The following is a 19,216-nucleotide window of genomic DNA, read 5'->3' on the forward strand; positions in this document are numbered from 1 at the left end:
ATGGAATGCAACGTTTGGTTCTGAAGGGGGCAGCTGTAGAGATTGTGGAGGCATCGGTATTGATCTTCCAGGTATCAATGAATTCTGTTTCCAGTGCAATAGAAGATCGCAAATAGCACTCAGCTGTTTAAGAAGTGAGCAAGGCAGTAGAAAGGAAATTATAGACCTATTACCCTATGAGTGTGATTGGGAAGCTGTTGGAGTCGATTGTCCAGGATGAAGTTAAGGAACACCTGGAGGTGCATGAAAAGATGATCCCAAGTCAACATGGTTTCCTGACAATCTTATTGCAATTTTTTGAATAGATCACAAGTAAGTAGGACAGGGGAGATGCAGTGGATGTTGTGTATCTGGATGTCTGAAAGGCCTTTGATGAGGTATCACTCATAAGGCTGCTAAACAAGATGAGAGACCATGTTATTACAGGAAGGATATGAGCATGGGTAGAGCATTGGCTGATCGGCAGGAAACAGAGTGTAGGTGTAAAGTGATGCTATTCTGGTTGGCTACAGGTTACCAGTGGTGATCCACACAGTTCAGTTTTGGGGCTTCTTTTTAGATGTATGTAAATGATTTGAATTATGGAACAGATGGCTTTGTAGCTGAATTTTCAGATGACACCAAAATAAGTGGTGGGGTGTTTGGTGATCAGTATCAGAAGGGTTGCAGAGAAGTTTCGATAAATTAACAGAATGGGCAAAGAGGTGGCAGTCGGAATACAATATTGGAAAGTGTAAGGTCATGCACTTGCGTAGAAGGAATAGACAGAAAAACTATTATGTAGATGGGAAAAAAATTCAAAATTCAGAGATGCAAAGGGACTTGGGAGACCTTGTGCGGTATACCCTAAATGTTAACCTTCAGGGTAAGGTGGTGGTGAAGAGGGTGAATGCAATGTTGGCATTCATTCCTAGAAGAATAGCATATAAGAGCAGGGATGTAATGTTGAGACGCCTTTCACACCGCCGATTCCATTACTGGCTAATTTAGAGGGTTTGTTCCCAGTTATTGTGGAGTGTGAAACATCCCAACCTGGCAGGGCGAGTTAAATTAAAGTGGGCTCTGACACTTGGTGGGTTCAAGTATCAGAGCCTGGCCAAGTTAACTCACTAATTGCCTTCAGGCAGCGTTAACGCACAACCTGCTCTTGCATTGTCATTGCTGGAGGCAGGATTCCCCCCCCCCCCCCTTAAAATTAACCAGGTAAATCATGGTGCAATGGGAGAGGTTCCCAAGTGCAGCATACCCGGTAAGTTTACTTGCTTCTTAGGTGGGTTGGCAGTGTGAAAGGGGCTCTGTGAGAATTACAGAGTATGTACAGTTTTGGATAGATATTTGAGAAATTACATGCTGAGGTTAGAAAGGGTTCAGAGAAGATTTGCGAGAAAGATATCTGGAATGAAAGGGATATGCATATGAGGAATGTTTGTCAGCTCTTGGACTGTACTCGTTGGAGGGGGGAATCTCATAGAGGCATTTTGAATGTTTAAAGGCCTAGACAGAGTAGATGTGGCAAAGATATTTCCTATGGTAGGGGAGTCTATGTCAAGAGGGCTCAACCTCAGGATAAAAGGTAAATTTAAAACAGAAACGTGGAAAATTTTCTTCAGTCAGAGGATTGAGGGTCTGTGGCACTTTTTGCCACATTCGGATGTGAAAGTAAGTTAATTGGTGTATTTAAAGCAGAGATTGGCATGTATTTGATTTGTCAGGCCATAAAAGGTTACAGGGAGAAAGCCATGGAGTGGGGCAAAGTGGGAGAATGGATCAGCTCATGATTAGAGTGGCAGAGCAGACTCAATGGGCCAATGGGCTTTCTTCTACTCTATATCTTGCTGTCTTATAATGCATGTGTCAAAGCAAACCAAAGAGCAAAAGGTTTTAAGATAAATTAATGCTTTTATGGGACAAAGTCAGACTTACCAATGGCCAACATGTAGTCCCATCGGTCGAGCAGACATATATTGAACTTCAGACCATCTGCAGTCTGTCCCTGGACGATCAATGAAACATTTCTATCTAAATTTTCACACACCGCAGATGTCCAAGAGATGAGGAGCCAGCAAACTATCAGCAAAATGATTCCCAACATCCTCACCACTCTCCAGCTAGTCATATAAGGGATTCGTTGTGCTGTCCGGGAAAGGAAAACCTTCAGCACTCTGAAACACAAAAATGAATGGCAACAGTTCTTATTAATGTTATGTCAGTGCAGTCATAATGCTTATTGGCTATAAACTAGGAAATTGTAACTTTTGTGAAAATTGGGGGAAAGAATTGAAAAACAAAATATTACAGTCAGTGATATAAAACAGAAATTGTAAAGTAAGTTGCGTTTTAAGATGTAGATGAGGGAAGGGGTTGTAGAGGAGGTGATGAGAATGACAAAAGATGGCTAGGTTGGGTTAAAAACAAGGAGGATTGAACAAGGTAGTGATACACACAAAGTTTTGGAGGGTCAGGCAGCATCCATTGAAGACAAATGGAAGTCGATATTTCAGGGTAAAAACCTTAAGCTGTACTGGTGATGGCACAGGCTAGTGAGTAGCAAAAGCTACGGCTGGAGGAGGAGATGAATGACATCTGTAATGTCAGAAGGGGAAAGAAGGAAATGAACAGGTTCTGGAAATGAGAGGCACAAAACTGGACTGACTGGTTATTTGAAATTGTTGAACTTGTCATGTACTTCAGACTATGATTCTCCACCTTAATCAATGTGACGAGTCATTATTTGCCTTCCAAAGAAAATGTAAGAATTTGCAGGAAAGTACATGGACAGTGTTCTAATCATATCACTATTCTTGATTTTTTTTTCAGATTTGATTATTCTTCTGATCTTTATTGTAAAATGGGCAGAGGTTTTCTGTATTTTTCTCATACAATTGACTCAATTTAAGAATTTAATATGTGTTGGTCTGAAACTAGATCTCGGATTTTGCTTTAATGTTGATTTGACCTGCGACTCATGTAGTGAAACTTCGAGAGAAGTTAATAAATTGAACCAAAGCCAAGAAACATTTTCAGGGTTACACTTTCATCAGTGTATGACATGAAGTTGTCTACTTACGAATTTTTAAATTTGCCTATCAACCATAGGCTACTTCCCAAAGGGGGAATGAAAATCTGTATTATAAATGGAAAATGCTGTGAAATACCCCTCTCATCCATGTATCTGTCCCAATTTTTCCTAATTGTTAATATTGAGCCTGCATTCAACAATTCAGCTGGCAGCTCATTCCACACTCCCACCAAGCTCTGCATGAAGAACTCCTCCCCAACCTCCATGTTGGCTTTAATCTTTTCTCCTTTCACCATTAACCCATGTCCTCTGGTTTTTATCTCTCCTAACCCCAGTGGAAAAAGCCTGCTTGCATTTACTCTATCTATACCCATCATAATTCTGTCTTTTCTTTTCTTTGGCTTGACTTCGCGGATGAAGATTTATGGAGGGGTAATGTCCACGTCAGCTGCAGGCTCGTTTGTGGCTGACAAGTCCGATGCGGGACAGGCAGACACGGTTGCAGCGGTTGCAAGGGAAAATTGGTTGGTTGGGGTTGGGTGTTGGGTTTTTCCTCCTTTGTCTTTTGACAGTGAGGTGGGCTCTGCGGTATTCTTCAAAGGAGGTTGCTGCCCGCCGAACTGTGAGGCGCCAAGATGCACGGTTTGAGGCGATATCAGCCCACTGACGATGGTCAATGTGGCAGGCACCAAGAGCTTTCTTTAGTCAATCCTTGTACCTCTTCTTTAGTGCATCTCTGTCTCGGTGGCTAGTGGAGAGCTCGCCATATAACACTATCTTGGGAAGGCGAAGGTCCTCCATTCTGGAGACGTGACCTACCCAGTGCAGCTGGGTAGCTCTATCAAATCTCCCCTCATTCTTCTATACTCCAAGGAATAAAACCCTAATTAATACATACAAATGGATAGGTTAATAAATATTCACAGTTGCAGGCAGTGCAAGAAAAAAGTTCAATTTCAAGAGTGCAAAGAGATATTTTGGAGGTCTTGGAGTAGTTTATGATTAGGGTTAGGGTAGTACGGGAAGGTTTAAGAGCCTGATAGCTGTTAGGAAAACTCTTCTAGAACCTAGAGATGCTGGACTTCAGTACTTTCTGTCTAAAGATGGCAATGAGAAAGGGTTGTGACCAGGGTGATGGAGATTCTTCATAATGTTGGCTGCCTTCTTGAGGCAGTGTCCCACAGAGATGTTTTCAGTGGTCAGGAGTTCAGTGACCATGATGGACTTGGCTAGGTTGGAGACTTTCTTCAGCCTTCTGTGTTCCTGGGCACTCAAGTTTCCAAAGCAGTCAGTATACTTTCCACACTACACCTGTGGAAGTTTGATGGAGCATTTGATTATGTGACAAAATCTCTCAGATTTTTTTTGAAAATAAAGAAGTCGGTGTTCCTCCTTCATGGTTGCCTTAATGTGCCAGCTGCAAGAGAGGTTCAAGATATGTGGACTCCAGGAATCTCAGCTACCATCCCATCAATGAGGAGAGGTGCATGGTCCCTAGGCCTCTCCTTCCTAAAGTCCACAAAGAGCTCCTTAGTCTTGCTCATATGCCAATCCTCCAATTGTATTTTTGCAACCTATTCTCCCTCACATGCCTATCAACTATTCTCCACCTCTCCAATTCTCCTGTCACCTAATTACACGAGAGGCATGTTATCCCCTATGATAGTCAATTAACAAACCAGCTGGTGGATATTTGGGATGCAGATAGAAATTGGAACATCTGAGGAAACCTATGTCATCACAGAGAGAATCTGCAAACCTCACCACTCGGGAACATTATTTAATGCAGGTTGTTGGAAATTTCATCTGAACCAAAGAGGACCATGGTGCTAAAATCAAGGAGAACTTATGTGGTCAGATGTTGAAATTCATATTGTATTTACATTGCTATGAGTGTAGATTAAACCATTCAAAAGTCAACAGGAGTATAGAAACAGGCACGCAGGCACATATGAGAGAAAAATAAGGAAAATAGAGATATCGTGCTGGGCAATTTCAATATCCCAAATATTAACTAGATTGCCTCAGTATTAAAGGCTCAAAAAGGGCAGGATCTTTGAGGTGTATCCAGAATGATTTGACACAGAATGTATTTCGACCACTGGAAAGGAGGATTGCTCGACCTTATCTTGGGGAATGTCACTGAATGTCGGTGGGGCAGCATTTTGGGAATAGCATTGATAGCTCCATGTATGTCAAAAAGTATTAATGGAAAAGGATCAGGACAGACCAGAAAGTAAGGATTTAAAGTGGAGTAAGGCCAATTTCCTGAACATTATGGAAGAGCTGGGAAAGGTTGATTAGAAGTATCTATCTGTAGGTGTCTACACCTATACAGTGGGAAGCATGTAAATGAGCCAATATATTCAAATCAGGGTAAAACTCAGAGGTAATAATTGAAGTGAACTCTGGATGCCAAGAGGTGGAATTGGAGAAAAAAAAATGAAGCACATGGCAAGTATAAGGAACATAGGGCTGGGGACTTCAGTCAAGATTATAAAACTGTTGGGAGGCAGTTAGCAAAGAAATTAGGAAGGCAAAGAGGGATCACGAGGGATCCTTTGAAAAGGTTACGGTGTGGTGGTGAGCATAGGGCAGTGCATGTGATTTTCATGGACTTTGGCTCATAGTGTTACTAGTTTGGCCAGAAAATGGGACACAGGGTGCAATTACTAGAGGGAGTTTGGAACAGCCAAATATTGAAGGAAAATTAAGGCAATCCAGTCAGCAGAACATATATTGGCTTTATGTGGAATGTACTGCTTCCACTTTAAAGGCAAGAAACTGGCAACTAAAGCCTATAAACTAGAGAGTTGAAAGTAGTACGATGATATTTTAGTTTCAAAGGGACGTTAAAGTTGGGCAGGAGTAATATTGTAATATTAAGCAAGGAATCCTTTATTGCAGCAAAGAGGGAGAAAATCCCAGAAGCTAATTCAAAAAAGGCATATGGGTGAAGTTTAGAAACAAAAAAGAACAATCATTTTGCTGTGGGTATTTTAGGGGTGTTCAAAGAGTCAGTGGGATAGAAGATCAGATCTGTAGGGAAAATACTGTGCGATGTTCTTAAATATTATCTGGGATTATCTTCTTGTGAATGGCTGACTGTGGTCATTTTGAAAATAAATTAGGAAATTGAAGAGAGAGCCCAAACACAATAGTACTGACAGGTAATATTAAGAAAAAAAAAATCCCCTAGCATTTAAAGCTAAGGTACATGGATAACCAGGGAAAGAGAAATAAAAATAGAAAGGAAGAGGGATGTAATGTCTTTGTGAGGTGGAATATGAATAAATCACCAGGACTGGATCAGGCACCTCTTAGCCATCTATTGGAAAGAAGGAAGAGGTTTGCTGGTGCACTGTCAGAATTTTTTTTTTTACAAACTCCTCTGATCACAGAAGATATTCCAGATAATTGGAAAACCACAAACTTAGCATAATTATTCAAGAAAGAAATCAGAGATAAGATTGGTAATTACAGGACAATGAGTCTAATCATTGGAAAAATCAGTGGTAAAAGTCAGATGGACTTGATAAATCTATGCTTGGAGAGGGAAGGATCAATTATGGGTATTCAGCATGGCTGTGTTCAGGGTACAGTATGGTGGATGACCAGATTAAGATGAGGAAAATTGTAAAAAGTATAGATAAATTGTTAATGAGAAACTCCAGAGAGGAAAAAAAAATGACATGGTTGGAATGATACTTATATTCTTACACTAACTAACTGTGAATATTTTATTTATCTATCCTTTATATTTATTATCTCTTTGTGTACTGGGGTGATTTAATGTACATTATCGTAGTTGGTATATCAAGAGAGCTGGATGGCTGCAGCAAGCAAGATTGTCAGTGCCTATATACATTGCACTTATCTGTATGATCATAAATTCATTTTTATTTCTATTGTCAGTGGTATCTCTGACCAGAGGGCTAAAACTTGACTTCAGCTGAAGGAGATTTAGAAGCAGGGTGGGGGGGGGGTGGTTTAAAGAAGACTTTTTTTCACATACATATGAAAATTGAAATCAGGTGTACGTTGTCTAAGGGGGTGATGCAGGCAGGTGATATCGCAACACTTGATCAGGAAAAATTAAAGGGAGAAAACAAGTTGATAGGTGGCTTGCAAAACAACATTCAGAAGTTGAGGGAATTGAATAGTGGTACATTTTAAAATAATTGCAAAGTCAGAAAGGGAGCTCCAATCTGAAGTCAAGTTGTTTCCACTCATTAATCTTGAAACTGATGTGCATGACATCCTATTAGGGTCAGTGGCATTCTTCAAACTGATGGCGTATGATATAGTCAATTTCCTCGCACAGAACTAATATGCAGTGTCAAATCCAATTTCAATACAAAATGGTTCCTCTGCATTGGTGGTGATCTTTCCATACCTCATCTGCAAACTCATTTTCCCATTATGCATTTAAGGAACTTTTGCTGATTTGACTGCTTGTTTTAATAAATGCTTTCCTCACTGTTGCAAATATAATGACAACGAACAACATGCAGTTTCACGGTGATAGGTTTAAGCCCTTGCTTTAGAAATTCTCTCAGAAACAATGTCACTAATTATTTCTGTAGGCTGTCAAAGCCTTATAAAATTGGGTTTTGTCCATCGAGCCCACTTTTATCATATGGCAATCTAATTGCTTGCAACCTGAGCAGAGTATTGGGTTTTACTGGGCTTAACTCAGATGTGATGGCTTTTGCTCTCAGTAGTGCTGGCAAGTTTTAAATACCTGCATGAATCAGGAAGTTTCAAAAGGTTTGGCGGGGGGGTGTCCCAGTTGCTTGGAAACTTCTGATGGAGCAGGAGGTTGGTGGAATTCTGCAAGGGAATCTACATGTGGATCCTAAATCAGATTACACCTGCTGCAGAATTCATCCACTCTGTGAGGTGGCCTTTCAAGGAAGCAAGGGACAAAGGCAAGTAGAATTTTGTAAAATTTTAATTTGTGTCAGGTCTTCAATTGCATTAGTCTGCTTCAAATAATTTCAGTGATGTGTTTATTTTTAAAACATAAAAAAAAAACAATTTTCAAAAAAATATTTATTTCATTTACAATAGTTGTATATGTTTCTGAACATATTTGGCTTAATTGAAATCAACCTAAGGACTTTGGTAGACAAAAACATGCCTCTCAAAACTTTTCAGATGAGATAGATTCATGCAGTTTATCCTGCCCCATCAACACCACCTCATTCTGTTTGTTCCTGCTCAGTGTGATACCTTATAGCTTCAGGATGGTCCCAGGTGGCAAGATTTCAATTCTGGATTTGGACAAAATTTTAGCATAATTCAGATAGGAGCACACGGATTTTGTCCCACTCAGCAATGTATAAGGTAAAACCTTTTGAATTTATTTTGATTGAAGGCATAGCAGGAGAAGACTTGGCATATAGCCTGGTCCGAAGAGAAATTGTTAAGCTGTGTTATCTTTACAGTGAGTGAACATATAAAACAATTTTTATGACTGGCTTCACCAAATAGAGGTCATTTATGTAACCACACAAAACAAGCTTTTCACACATCACTAGCTTAAACTAAATAACCTCCCAAATGTCAGCTGATGTTTTCCTTAAAAGTACAGTCAAAGTTTCATCCCAGAGAATTTTGTTTAAAAATTAAATGGGTTCTCTGTGTGTGCTGGATCTGATGGATAACCTCTGCCAGAAGGCAGCAGATGCCTGCATGTCTCATAACTGGGTGATTTTGAAAACACCTTTATTTATTACATTAAATATCAGGATAACATTGGACCATTTCTTTATCCTGGAACTTAGATCATGTCCATGCTTCTCTATCCATGATGCAGTCTGGCTTGCGGAAGGTTTCCAGCAATTTTATTTATTCCATATTTTCCCTGATGTTTGATACACTTGGAGGCTCAGGTCCAGAAATAACCCTTTTTTTTCAATACTTCATCAAATATTAGAATTTGGTTAAAAACAAAATCAAACATTGCAGAATTCACAGCTGAAATAAATAATGGGGTAATTTATTGATCCTGGGAAGTCATACATCTGACTACATTGGTTTCAACTTCTACCTTTGTCTAAATGGAGACAGCATAGGAAGCTTTCCACAACCAACCCAATGATAGAGGAACTCATTGATATGGAACTTTATGCCTTCTACTTCCTTTACCTATGTTGGCACGTATTCAGTAACTTACAGTATTGTAACGGGTCACATTAACAAGTTAACTCATTTGTACTCCAAGCAGTATATGTACCGATGTCACACTATGTTACTTTCACTTCTGTATGTCAGTTCGACGCATTGGAAATTCAAATGATTTAGCATATATAAGATGTTAATGTCAATTTTCCAAACATCCATCAGCTTGAAGGCTGTAAAAGCAATAGGCCTAATTAACAAACATCTGGGTTTGTCCCCAGGAGTGATTGATGGACAAAAAAATTCAGTTCTGACATCTGTTGGAAGTTTAGTTTTGATTTACAGTTCTGTAAGTGGAGAACAGAAGGGTGACCTTCTTTCCTGAGATGACTTTTGGTGCATTCCAATTTCCTGCAAGGATGGAGATGGAGGACATATACGAGTCTCTCCTCTTGTTGCGCAAAATTTAAACTCTCCCTGACTAAGGAGGTGAGACATTAGCATCATGTGACAAGTGATACTGAACTGAATCATCTCATCCAATTATAAAATCTGCTACCAATTTGTCATCAAGCTGTTTGGAAGACAATTTGAATTAACCTTTTCCCCTCAATGTTCCAGGCAAATCAGCCAAGCAATCATACAAAGGAATGACTGCTTCCAGAAATCATTTGAGATTTCTTGATTTCACATTCAAGTTTACCAAATAGAAAATTGAGGTGAATGCTCTATCAGACTGTTGTTTAATTGTTATCTGAAAAGCTCCATAGAGTAAAAATGCTAGTTATAGTTTATTGTCAAAAGTGCCCATGTCTAGTGAGAACTTTTGTTTTGCCTACAATCCAGCTAGTCCATACCCTCCCCCACCCCCCATACATAGAAAAACAATAGGAACACAAAGTTGTTCAGAGTTATGGAGTTACAGAGAGAGCTCCGTGAGAATAGGGCAAAGGCAACATTAATGTGGAAAGGGAACTGTCCTTGAATCAGGGACATATCATCGTTCCTAAGAAGTTATCAATATCATTCAGTGGATTAGGACACACTTGCCCTCAGAGTTTCACAACCAGGATGGGGCTCTCCTTGTCCTCTATTGCCATTAAATCACCACATCTCTATTTCCCATACATCTACTCTGGTGCCTTCCCCCTCCAGAGGGAACAAGGACAGGGCTCCACTAATCCTTACCTACGATGCCACAAGGTTCTAAACCCAATGTTAATTTCTCATTCGTTTTCAGGATTTAGGTGTCAAGGACAATGCTTATTTATTGCTTATGAGAAGGTGATGGTAAGTCTCCTTGAACCTCTGTAGTCCTCTGGTGAGGCTGCTCCCAAAGCATTGTTCGGTAGGAAGTTTTAGTATGTAGACCCCTCCTCGTGTCAATGCAGTAAGGTGTGCGACTTGAAGAGGTGGTTATCTCATGCACAAAATGCCCTCATACTTCTTGATAGAGCTTGCAGGATGGGAAGCGATGGCTGGAAGCAGCTTGAATGAGTAACCAAAGTACATTTTGTAGATGGTACACACTGTATGCCACTGATGGAGGGAATCAATGTTCATGGTGTTTGTTGGGATGCTAATCTCTTTTCAGTGCCAACTGCTGAATGAGATTCTCACCAGAGTTTTTAATCCCTCCCAATGCCAATTACAAACAGACCCTTGCAGTGTTGCATGATGTGGACAGTAAAAAAGAGATGGCCCACCCTGACACACTACCAATCTTAGTCTATGACTTTAATCAGGCCTGTGTCAAGAAAACCCTGCCCAACTACAACCATCATGTAACCTGCTGTATCAGAGCAGGCTGTATACACTTGATGGTTGCTACACCAAGATAAGGAAGGCCCAATGTTCTCTCCTGAGACTGGATTTTGGCAAATCAGATCACTTGGCTGTACTCTTCTGCCTTTGTACTGTCCCTAAAAAAAAAAGAGGCTCTGGAGATCAGGACAACTAGAAGGAGATCAGAGGAGTCTGAAGAAAGGTTACAGGACTTTTTCTAGTCAACAGATTAGGCAGTGTTCAAGGAGTCAGCTGAGAATCTGAATGAATGTCACAGACTTTATCAAAACAGTTGTGCATGAGGTGTGTTCCCACTAAATTTTTCAGGGTTTTCCCCAAATAGACATGCTGGATGAACAATGAAATCTGGAACATTCTGAGATCCAGATCATAGGCATTTTAAGTCCGGAGATCCAAATCAATACAGAAACTTTTGACCTGCGAAAAGCTATCTCTGGGCAAAGTGGAGGTTCCGGATGAAAATGGGATGGAGAGTTTCATTTAAGAGGAGGGATTGGACATGTTTTATTTTCTTTGGAATGGAAAAAATAATGAGGATCGACTTGACTGGGGCATATAAAATAACAAGGCACATAGACAGGGTGGATAATTAGGAGCTTTCTCCTTCGTCACTAAGTTGTATAAAGCCAGGAGTCATTGATGTATGTCCAGTGATAGGAGATTTACAGAAGATCTGTACAGAAGGATATTTTTCACCCAGAGGGTGGCTGGAATTTAATTGACACTGCCTCACTAAGATATTGAGCAGAGCTGGTTATGTGAACTCACATTGTGGTTTAAGAACTTACAAAGATGTACATCTTCTACATCTTTTTAACTCTAAATCATGTTGAACCTTTTGCACACAGAAAGCCATTTGCCTCGTGATATAATTCTAAACAAAGTAATACCAACCCTCCTTTAATAATGTAAAAAGAAACACATCCAAAATTTCTGATTCATCCCTTTATACATCACTTTCGAACCTTAGGTTACTTGGGCGGATGAACTGCCCTGCTTGACCTTGTCCTTTGTTAATTTGGGATGGAGGGTGGGTCATGACAACACTGACCTTGGAACTAGTTTTGCAAAACACAAGCTATCAGGGAAATCAGTGGAAGGAGCATCATCCAAGTGTGAGAAAAATTAAACATTGACATTTCAAACTGTAACTTTTTATCGAGACGAATTACACGTTGCAGAGAAGCTAGTGTAAAGAGGACAGGGAGCAAGGGATGGGGATGCTGCTTGGCCCACTGAGTTCCTTCAGCAGACTGGGTTTCATCTTCTCTGTATATCCAACCCTTACTTGGAGGTGGGTTTTTAGCAACTGTACAATGTTCCATATTTTTTTTTCTGAGAGCCTTCATTTGATTTCCTGATAACAAGGGACAAAATTGATCCTCTGGAGGATCATGGTGGTCAACTATGTGTGGAGCCTCACAAAATGGGGGAGATCTTAAATAGTTTTTTTTTTGTATCAGTATTTACTCAGGAAACTGGCATCTTGCAGATGGATGGAAGGGAAACAAATAGAGGTGTCATGAAATACCTGGGAGATTAATGAGGAAGAGGTGATTGCTGCCTTACACTGAATAAAGGTAGACAAGTCCCCTGGGCCAGATATGATGTTCCCTCAGACCTTGAGGGAGGAAGTGTTGAAATTGCAGGGATGTCCTTAGCCTCGGGAAAGGTGCTGGAGGATTCGACCGTAGTTCATGTTGTCATGCTGTTTAAGAAACACTCCAAAAGTAAACAAGGTAACTATAGGTCAGTGAGCCTGACGTTAGTAGTCAGTAAGTTATTGGAAGGAGTTCTGAGAAATAAATATATAGGTATTTGGACAGCCAAGGGCTGATTAAGGAAAGTCAGCAAGGCTTTGTGCATGGTAGGTTGTGTTTAACAAATCTTGTAGTGTTTCAAGGAAGTTATCAAGAAGGTAGATGAAGGAAAGGCTGTGAACATTGTCTACATGATGGTAAGAAAGGTTTATTACAGAATAAAATGCTTAAACTGGATGTTTATAAATTTAGAATGAAGTGGGAAAAATATTTGTCCATATCTATATCTCAGGATGGTTGAATGACTGTATGTGAGGATAGTATAACTAAAACTATAAATGTACGGTATAGATTGGTTCATTATAATTTTATCCCTCAATTATATTTGACTCCTGAGAAATTAAGGAAACATAAATATATTTCTTCTGATTTATGTTTTAGATGCCATAAGGAAGTAAGAACGTTTTTACATTTGGTTTGGTTATGTGAGACGGTTAAATCTTTTTGGAACAAAATTAAGGAATTTTTGGAGGTTATGTTTAAATTTAAAATTTCACTTGACGCTATGATATTTTTATTGGGTTATATTGAGTTTGGAGTTAAAATTAGATAGATTTCAAATTGCTTTTTTTTGTGATTGGCTTTAGCTGTAACTAGGAAATGTTTTGCAATTACTTAGAAAAACTAGACTAATTTGAATATACAAAGATGGCATGTGGAAATGAGATATTGCATTCCTGAGGTAAAAAATAACATATAATTTATGAACTAATTATTCCTTTTTTGTTAAAACTTGGAGCCAGTATATGGAATATATGTGATTTAATCATTAATATAATTTTTCCCATACATTGATGATATTGTCCCAAACCAAGGCAAATAATTGAAGGGCATTATGTTAGTTAATCTCCTCTTCTTTCTCTAGGGGTAGTTTAGAGGGATGTTGGGAGGGGTGGATGGGATAGGTTTGGGGGCTGAGGGATTATATGGGATAAAATATTAAGTATTGGCTTGTGTTTTGATTGTATGATTTATTATGATTCATCAATATTTTTTTTAAAATGTCTAAGCCCTTCGACAAGGGCCCACATGAGAGGTTAGTTCAGAAGGTTAAGACACTGTGTATCCATAGAGAGATTGTAAACTGAATTTGAAATTGGTTGTGTGGGAGGAAACAGAGAGAGGTAGTGGATGGATGCTTCTCAGACTGAAGGCCTGTGATGAATGATGTGCATTATGGGCCTGTGTTAGGACCATTGTTGTTTGATGTCTATATCATTGATCTGGATGATAATGTGGTAAATTGGATCAGCAAGATGCTGATGACACAAAGATAGGAGATGTAGTGGACAGTAAGAAAGATTTTCAAATCTTGCAAAGGGATCTGGACCAACTGGGAGAATAGACCAGTAAATAGATGATAGAGTTTAATGCAGGCAAGAGTGAGCAATCAAGGAAGGACATAAATAGTAGGGCACTGAGGAGTACAGAGGAGCAAAGAGACCTGGGGATACAGGTATATTGTTCTCTGAAGGTGGTGTTGCAGATGGACAGGGTTGTAAAAAAAAACTTTTGGCACCTTAGCCTTTATAAATCAAAGTTATTAAGTATAGGAGCTAGGGTGTTATGTTGAAGTTGTTTCAGACATTGGTGAAGCCAAATTTGGAATATTGCATGTAGTTCTGGTTGCCAAGCGACAGGAAGAATATCAATAAGATTAAACAAGTGCAGAGAAGATTTGCTAAGTTGTTTCCAGGTCTTCAGGAGTTGAGTTACAGGGAAAGGTTAAACAAGTTAGGACTTTATACCTTGGAAAGAAGAATAATAAGGGGAGAAATGATGGAGGTTTACAAAATTATGTGGGGTACAGACAGAGTAAATGTGAATAGGCTCTTTCTACTTAGATTAGGAGTGATAAATATAAGAGGACATGGCTTTAGGGTAAAAGGGGAAAGGTTCAGTGGGAACTTCTTCACAAAAGCCCTTTTCACACTTGCAAGTGATCCCAGGAATCAAACACCAATCTGCCTTTAAAGTGGCAAGTGTGAAAGCAAAATCAGCTCAATGCCTGTGTCAGATGATGTCATCTCACACCGGGGATTGATGGCCTTGACCCCTAGTACAATCCCCGGTGTCTGCAGATGCTGGCGTAGCAATCAGGCATGTGTGAAAAGGGTTATTGCATTGTGAGATTGAAATGACCCAAGTTTTTGCATGAGTGGAGGAAGAAAAAATTAAAATGAAGGTATAAACTTTTCCATAGGCAAGTTGCAGTGGAGGAGAGAGTGAGAGAGAAGAAATAAATAGCAATAACCAGCAATAAATACCCATAGTGGACAATTTTTAAACAGCTTGGGAAAATTGGTAGCGCTATTGAGCACCATTTATAAAGGCCATGGGTAAAAGCAATAGCGGACCTGACTTCCCAGAATGCCATGCGACAGAGAAACCTCTCTATGAGTGCTTCATGTATGCAGCCCAGCTTACAGCCCTTTCTCTGTTGCGTGGCATTCTGGGAGGGCAGGTCTGCCATCGCTTTTTCCCACGGTATTTATAAATTGTATGCGATAGTACTACCAACTTTCCCACTCTGTTTAAAAATTGTCCACTGTTGCTATTTATTGCTAGCATTTTCCTACTGTCTCTTATAACAGGGGCTGAAGGGCTTATACTGTGCTGTACATAAAGCTTAATTATGTTATAATTAGGCATGATTAATTTTGTTCAAATATAAGATCCTAATATTTTGATCAGTATTTACGGCATGTCCTAACGTCACCAGTAGATGGTAGAACAGTCCTAACCCCGAAGATGGTTCCTTGCAAGTGTGAAAGCGTTCAGTGTCCTGGTTAGGAGTGATCAAGTGTGAAAAACCAAACCCCCATTCCTATCCCAGGACACTGAATGGCCAATTTAGTGGGATGCAAGTGTGAAAAGGGCTTCATGAGTGGAGGGAGTGCGAAATGAGCTGCCATCTGATGTGGTGTGGACTCGATCTTGAGCTTTAAGAATAAATTGGATAGAGACATGGATGGGAGAGGTCTGAAGGGTTACAGAAATGGAGCAGGTTATTGGGACTAGCTGAACAATGATTGGCACAGATTAGAAGAGCCAAATGGCCTTATTTCTGTGCTGTAGCATTCTATGGTTCTACTTTGTTTCTGATTTCCTTGTTTTATGAACAACATCTGCACATTTGTCTGTGAGTTGCATGCTGAAACAATAGCTTTCATTAAAACAATCTTCATGAGCCTGGAATCATGCATCTTTATGAGTCCCATCTGCTGCACTGCAGTCTCCAAATATTAGTGTCTCATTTTTCTGCTCTCTTGCAATGAACTCCACATCAAAGCTCTCTTGATTCTTTTACAAAGCACCTCCTTGTATGTTTAGGGCATTATCACCTTATGGTACTTTGAATTGCCCCCTGCTTCAGATGCAGTATAGACAATCTTCTCCACCCCATGGAGTTTCGATGATTTATCAATCCATATGATACATTCGCAGGCATTCCTTTATCAACTCAATTTCAAGCTGATTGTCGCAAGTATGGAAAATGCAGGGGTAGAGCTTGTTTTGCAAGGCCAGTAGATATTCTCACCCATAATACCACAAGTAAGACACAGCACTAAAGTGCAGAGTGACAGAGAGAGAGATCGGTTGGTATGAAGCAAAGGTAACATCAATTTGCTCTTTTGGGTTTCATTCAGGAGTCTGACAACCATGCAACGTCTAACCCATCTTGGCTGTCCTTTGTTAGTCACCCAACATTTCTAGACTGGATTTGGATTGTTTTTCATTCCTTTAAGAACCTTTACTGGAATTAAACCTGTCCTACATTTCCTTAAACTGACTCCCAGATTCTACATATGTTCAGACTTTTTCAAAGGGTACATGATTCAAAAACTAGAAACCATAGGTTTAGGGAGAGAAGGGAGAGATTTAAGAGGAACCTGACAGGCCCCTTTTTCATTCAGGAGGGAGTCCATATTTGAAATAGCTCCCAGAAGAAACTATAGAAGCAGATAAAATTACAATATTCAAAAGACATTTGACCATATACATGGAGAGGAGGAGTTTAGAAGCATATAGACTAGCTCAGGACTTTGTCAGCATGGATGAGTTGGCCTGATGACCTGATCCATGCTGTATGATTCTAGGACTATAAATCATTTAATCCTTTGTGAGCAAGACCTTCAAAACTTCAGTTACCTCCATTCTTTTGCTTAAAAAGACATTTTGTTATTTATCACCGATCATCCAGTAACTTAGTGAAGAAGACACTGAGCATGGAGCCAGAAGGGCTGATGGAGGACACTATAAACTTTTGAGAGGGTTCCTGAATTAGAGAGAATTCTTCCCATTTAAGATGTTGCCAGGCCATGGGACAGACAATTGGGCAATTCAGTTGAGAACGTAAATGATGGAACACACACTACCTGAGAAAGTGATAGAGACCGGTATTTCCATGACAGCCAAAAAAATGTATTTGGACGAGAACCTGATTCATCAAGACACAGAAAACTTTAGGCCAACTGATGCTAAATGGGATTAGTATAGATAAGAAGTAAAAACACAATGCTGGAGAAACTCTGCAGGTCAAAATAGCAAAGGTAAAGATACATAACCGATGTTTCAAGCTTGACCCCCTTGATGTTTTTACTTCAACCACAATGGCTACAGATTTTTGTGTTTTACTTAGTATAAATAAGAACTTCATGATCGACATGGACATGCTGGGCTGAAGGGACTGTTTCTGTGCTGCATGAACAATGTGCATCATTTAGAGTGGGAAATGATTGAATGATTGCGGTGGAAGATATGAGCCACACTGGGTCAGAGGCAGTGAAGGGCAGATTCTGAGCAATAAAAGCAGTTTATGTACAAGGCCACACTGGGAGATGCTTAGTGAAGGTCAAGAGCCCAAAGAATCAAGAGAGCTTTGATGTGGAATTTGTTGCAAGATACTAGAAAATGTGACTCTCATACTTGGAGACAGTGTGGTACAGCAGATGGGACAACTAAAGACACACAATGATTTATAACAACATGGTACAAGCAGTTGTATCGGTTGTGTGTAGTTTGCAATATGCTTGAAATATGTTAAGTGCATTTTCTATGGTGTAATTCTCTCCCCTTGAGATAAATGAGATTCAATAACTCCTTAATTACCATCTGGCTTGGAATATCTGCCATTAGCAGGTCAACATAGAATGTGGGCTCAACCCTCCATTCACTCATCAGATGGTAAAAACAGCTGTACAAGCATCTTTATTTGTTCCATCATGTACTCTCATCAATTCACTAGACTCCCTGTGTCAGGACATATCTCCATGTGTTACCTCAATTGAAAAGATCACGGTCAACATTTGGTGTTCATATTTCACTGTTTTCTCTGACACCATGTCTCAGAATCTACTTTCATTCCTTCATTAAGTTACTAGAGGGTGTCCAGAAACTAAAGCAACAAAGTGCCTTATTAAGCGAAAGAACTGAGAGAGTTGAAGCATTTTTCTGTCGCATATAGGCAGGCAGCTGTTTCCCAGAGATAGATAGAGAGTCTCTGGATATTCTGCCTAAAATATTATTGCAATCAATACAGCAAGAGCAGTTGGTCACTCTGGTGATAAAACCCCCACTATAGCTGCACTCCTACCAGCCTACTGCAGGGGGGAGGGGCGGCAGCCATTGTACCTGCAGGAAGATAACCCATGAGGCTGGCCTCACCTTAATAACTATCAATCACTGGCCCATATAAAGACTAAAGCTGGCCCTTTCCAAAACCAGTTAGGCATGTGGAACCGGAGGCTATACACATATCCGGTATTTTCTACTTGAAGCTTATTAAAGCTTGTTGTACAGTCTTTCGAGTTTTGTGTTGTTTGCTGCACCACAGCGTTCCACAATTCAATCACTTTAAATTTTGAGGACCATGGAGAGATTTCTCACCCTTGAGGGCTGCACATCAACCCTCAGCACCTGAACGCTCCAACATACCTAGAGATCTTGAAGCATGCAGTCAAGGCGATCATCCACTCAAGCAGAGATCATAAAAACAAAAAAAGGCTCATGGTCCTATGCACCAAGCTGGGCCCCCATGCCTTGCAGGCCATCAGAAACTGCACAGACTTTGAGCCTGCAATGGGCACCCTGGATGGTATGTACCAGTCCCCGACAAATATACTCTACACCTGGTGCCTACTCAGCATCAGAGTACAGCAGCCAAGGGAGACAGCCAATTCTTACCTGGGGGCCCTGCGAGAGCTAGCATGCCCCTGCACCTTGGGAGCTGGTGTGACTGCTGGGGAAGCGGAGCGACTCATCCAAGATGTGTGCGTGCGAGGGCTGCGGTCGAGAACAACTGTTGGAGGAGAACAATACCTCCCTCGTCAGGGTCATGGAAGTGGTCCACTCCTTAGAAGCTGCAGCCCACCGTGAGGAAGTCTTTGATGCTCACCTCCCCCACTCACCAGCCTGGCCAACGCCGACGACAGCAGCAGTCGCT

At 40.3% G+C, this 19,216-nt stretch overlaps 1 protein-coding gene across 1 annotated transcript in view; it reads right to left on the minus strand.

Annotated features, from left to right (window-relative positions):
- gpr158a (G protein-coupled receptor 158a) overlaps window positions 1-19,216 on the minus strand; it is a 694,119-nt gene that overhangs the window by 115,826 nt on the left and 559,077 nt on the right. Inside the window, exon 7 of the mRNA XM_069914575.1 lies at window positions 1,924-2,162. Coding sequence (XP_069770676.1) covers window positions 1,924-2,162 — 239 coding nt within the window. The remainder of the gene's footprint in view (window positions 1-1,923; window positions 2,163-19,216) is intronic.

Source organism: Narcine bancroftii, chromosome 1 (genome assembly GCF_036971445.1).
Source record: "Narcine bancroftii isolate sNarBan1 chromosome 1, sNarBan1.hap1, whole genome shotgun sequence".
Lineage (NCBI taxonomy): Eukaryota > Metazoa > Chordata > Chondrichthyes > Torpediniformes > Narcinidae > Narcine > Narcine bancroftii.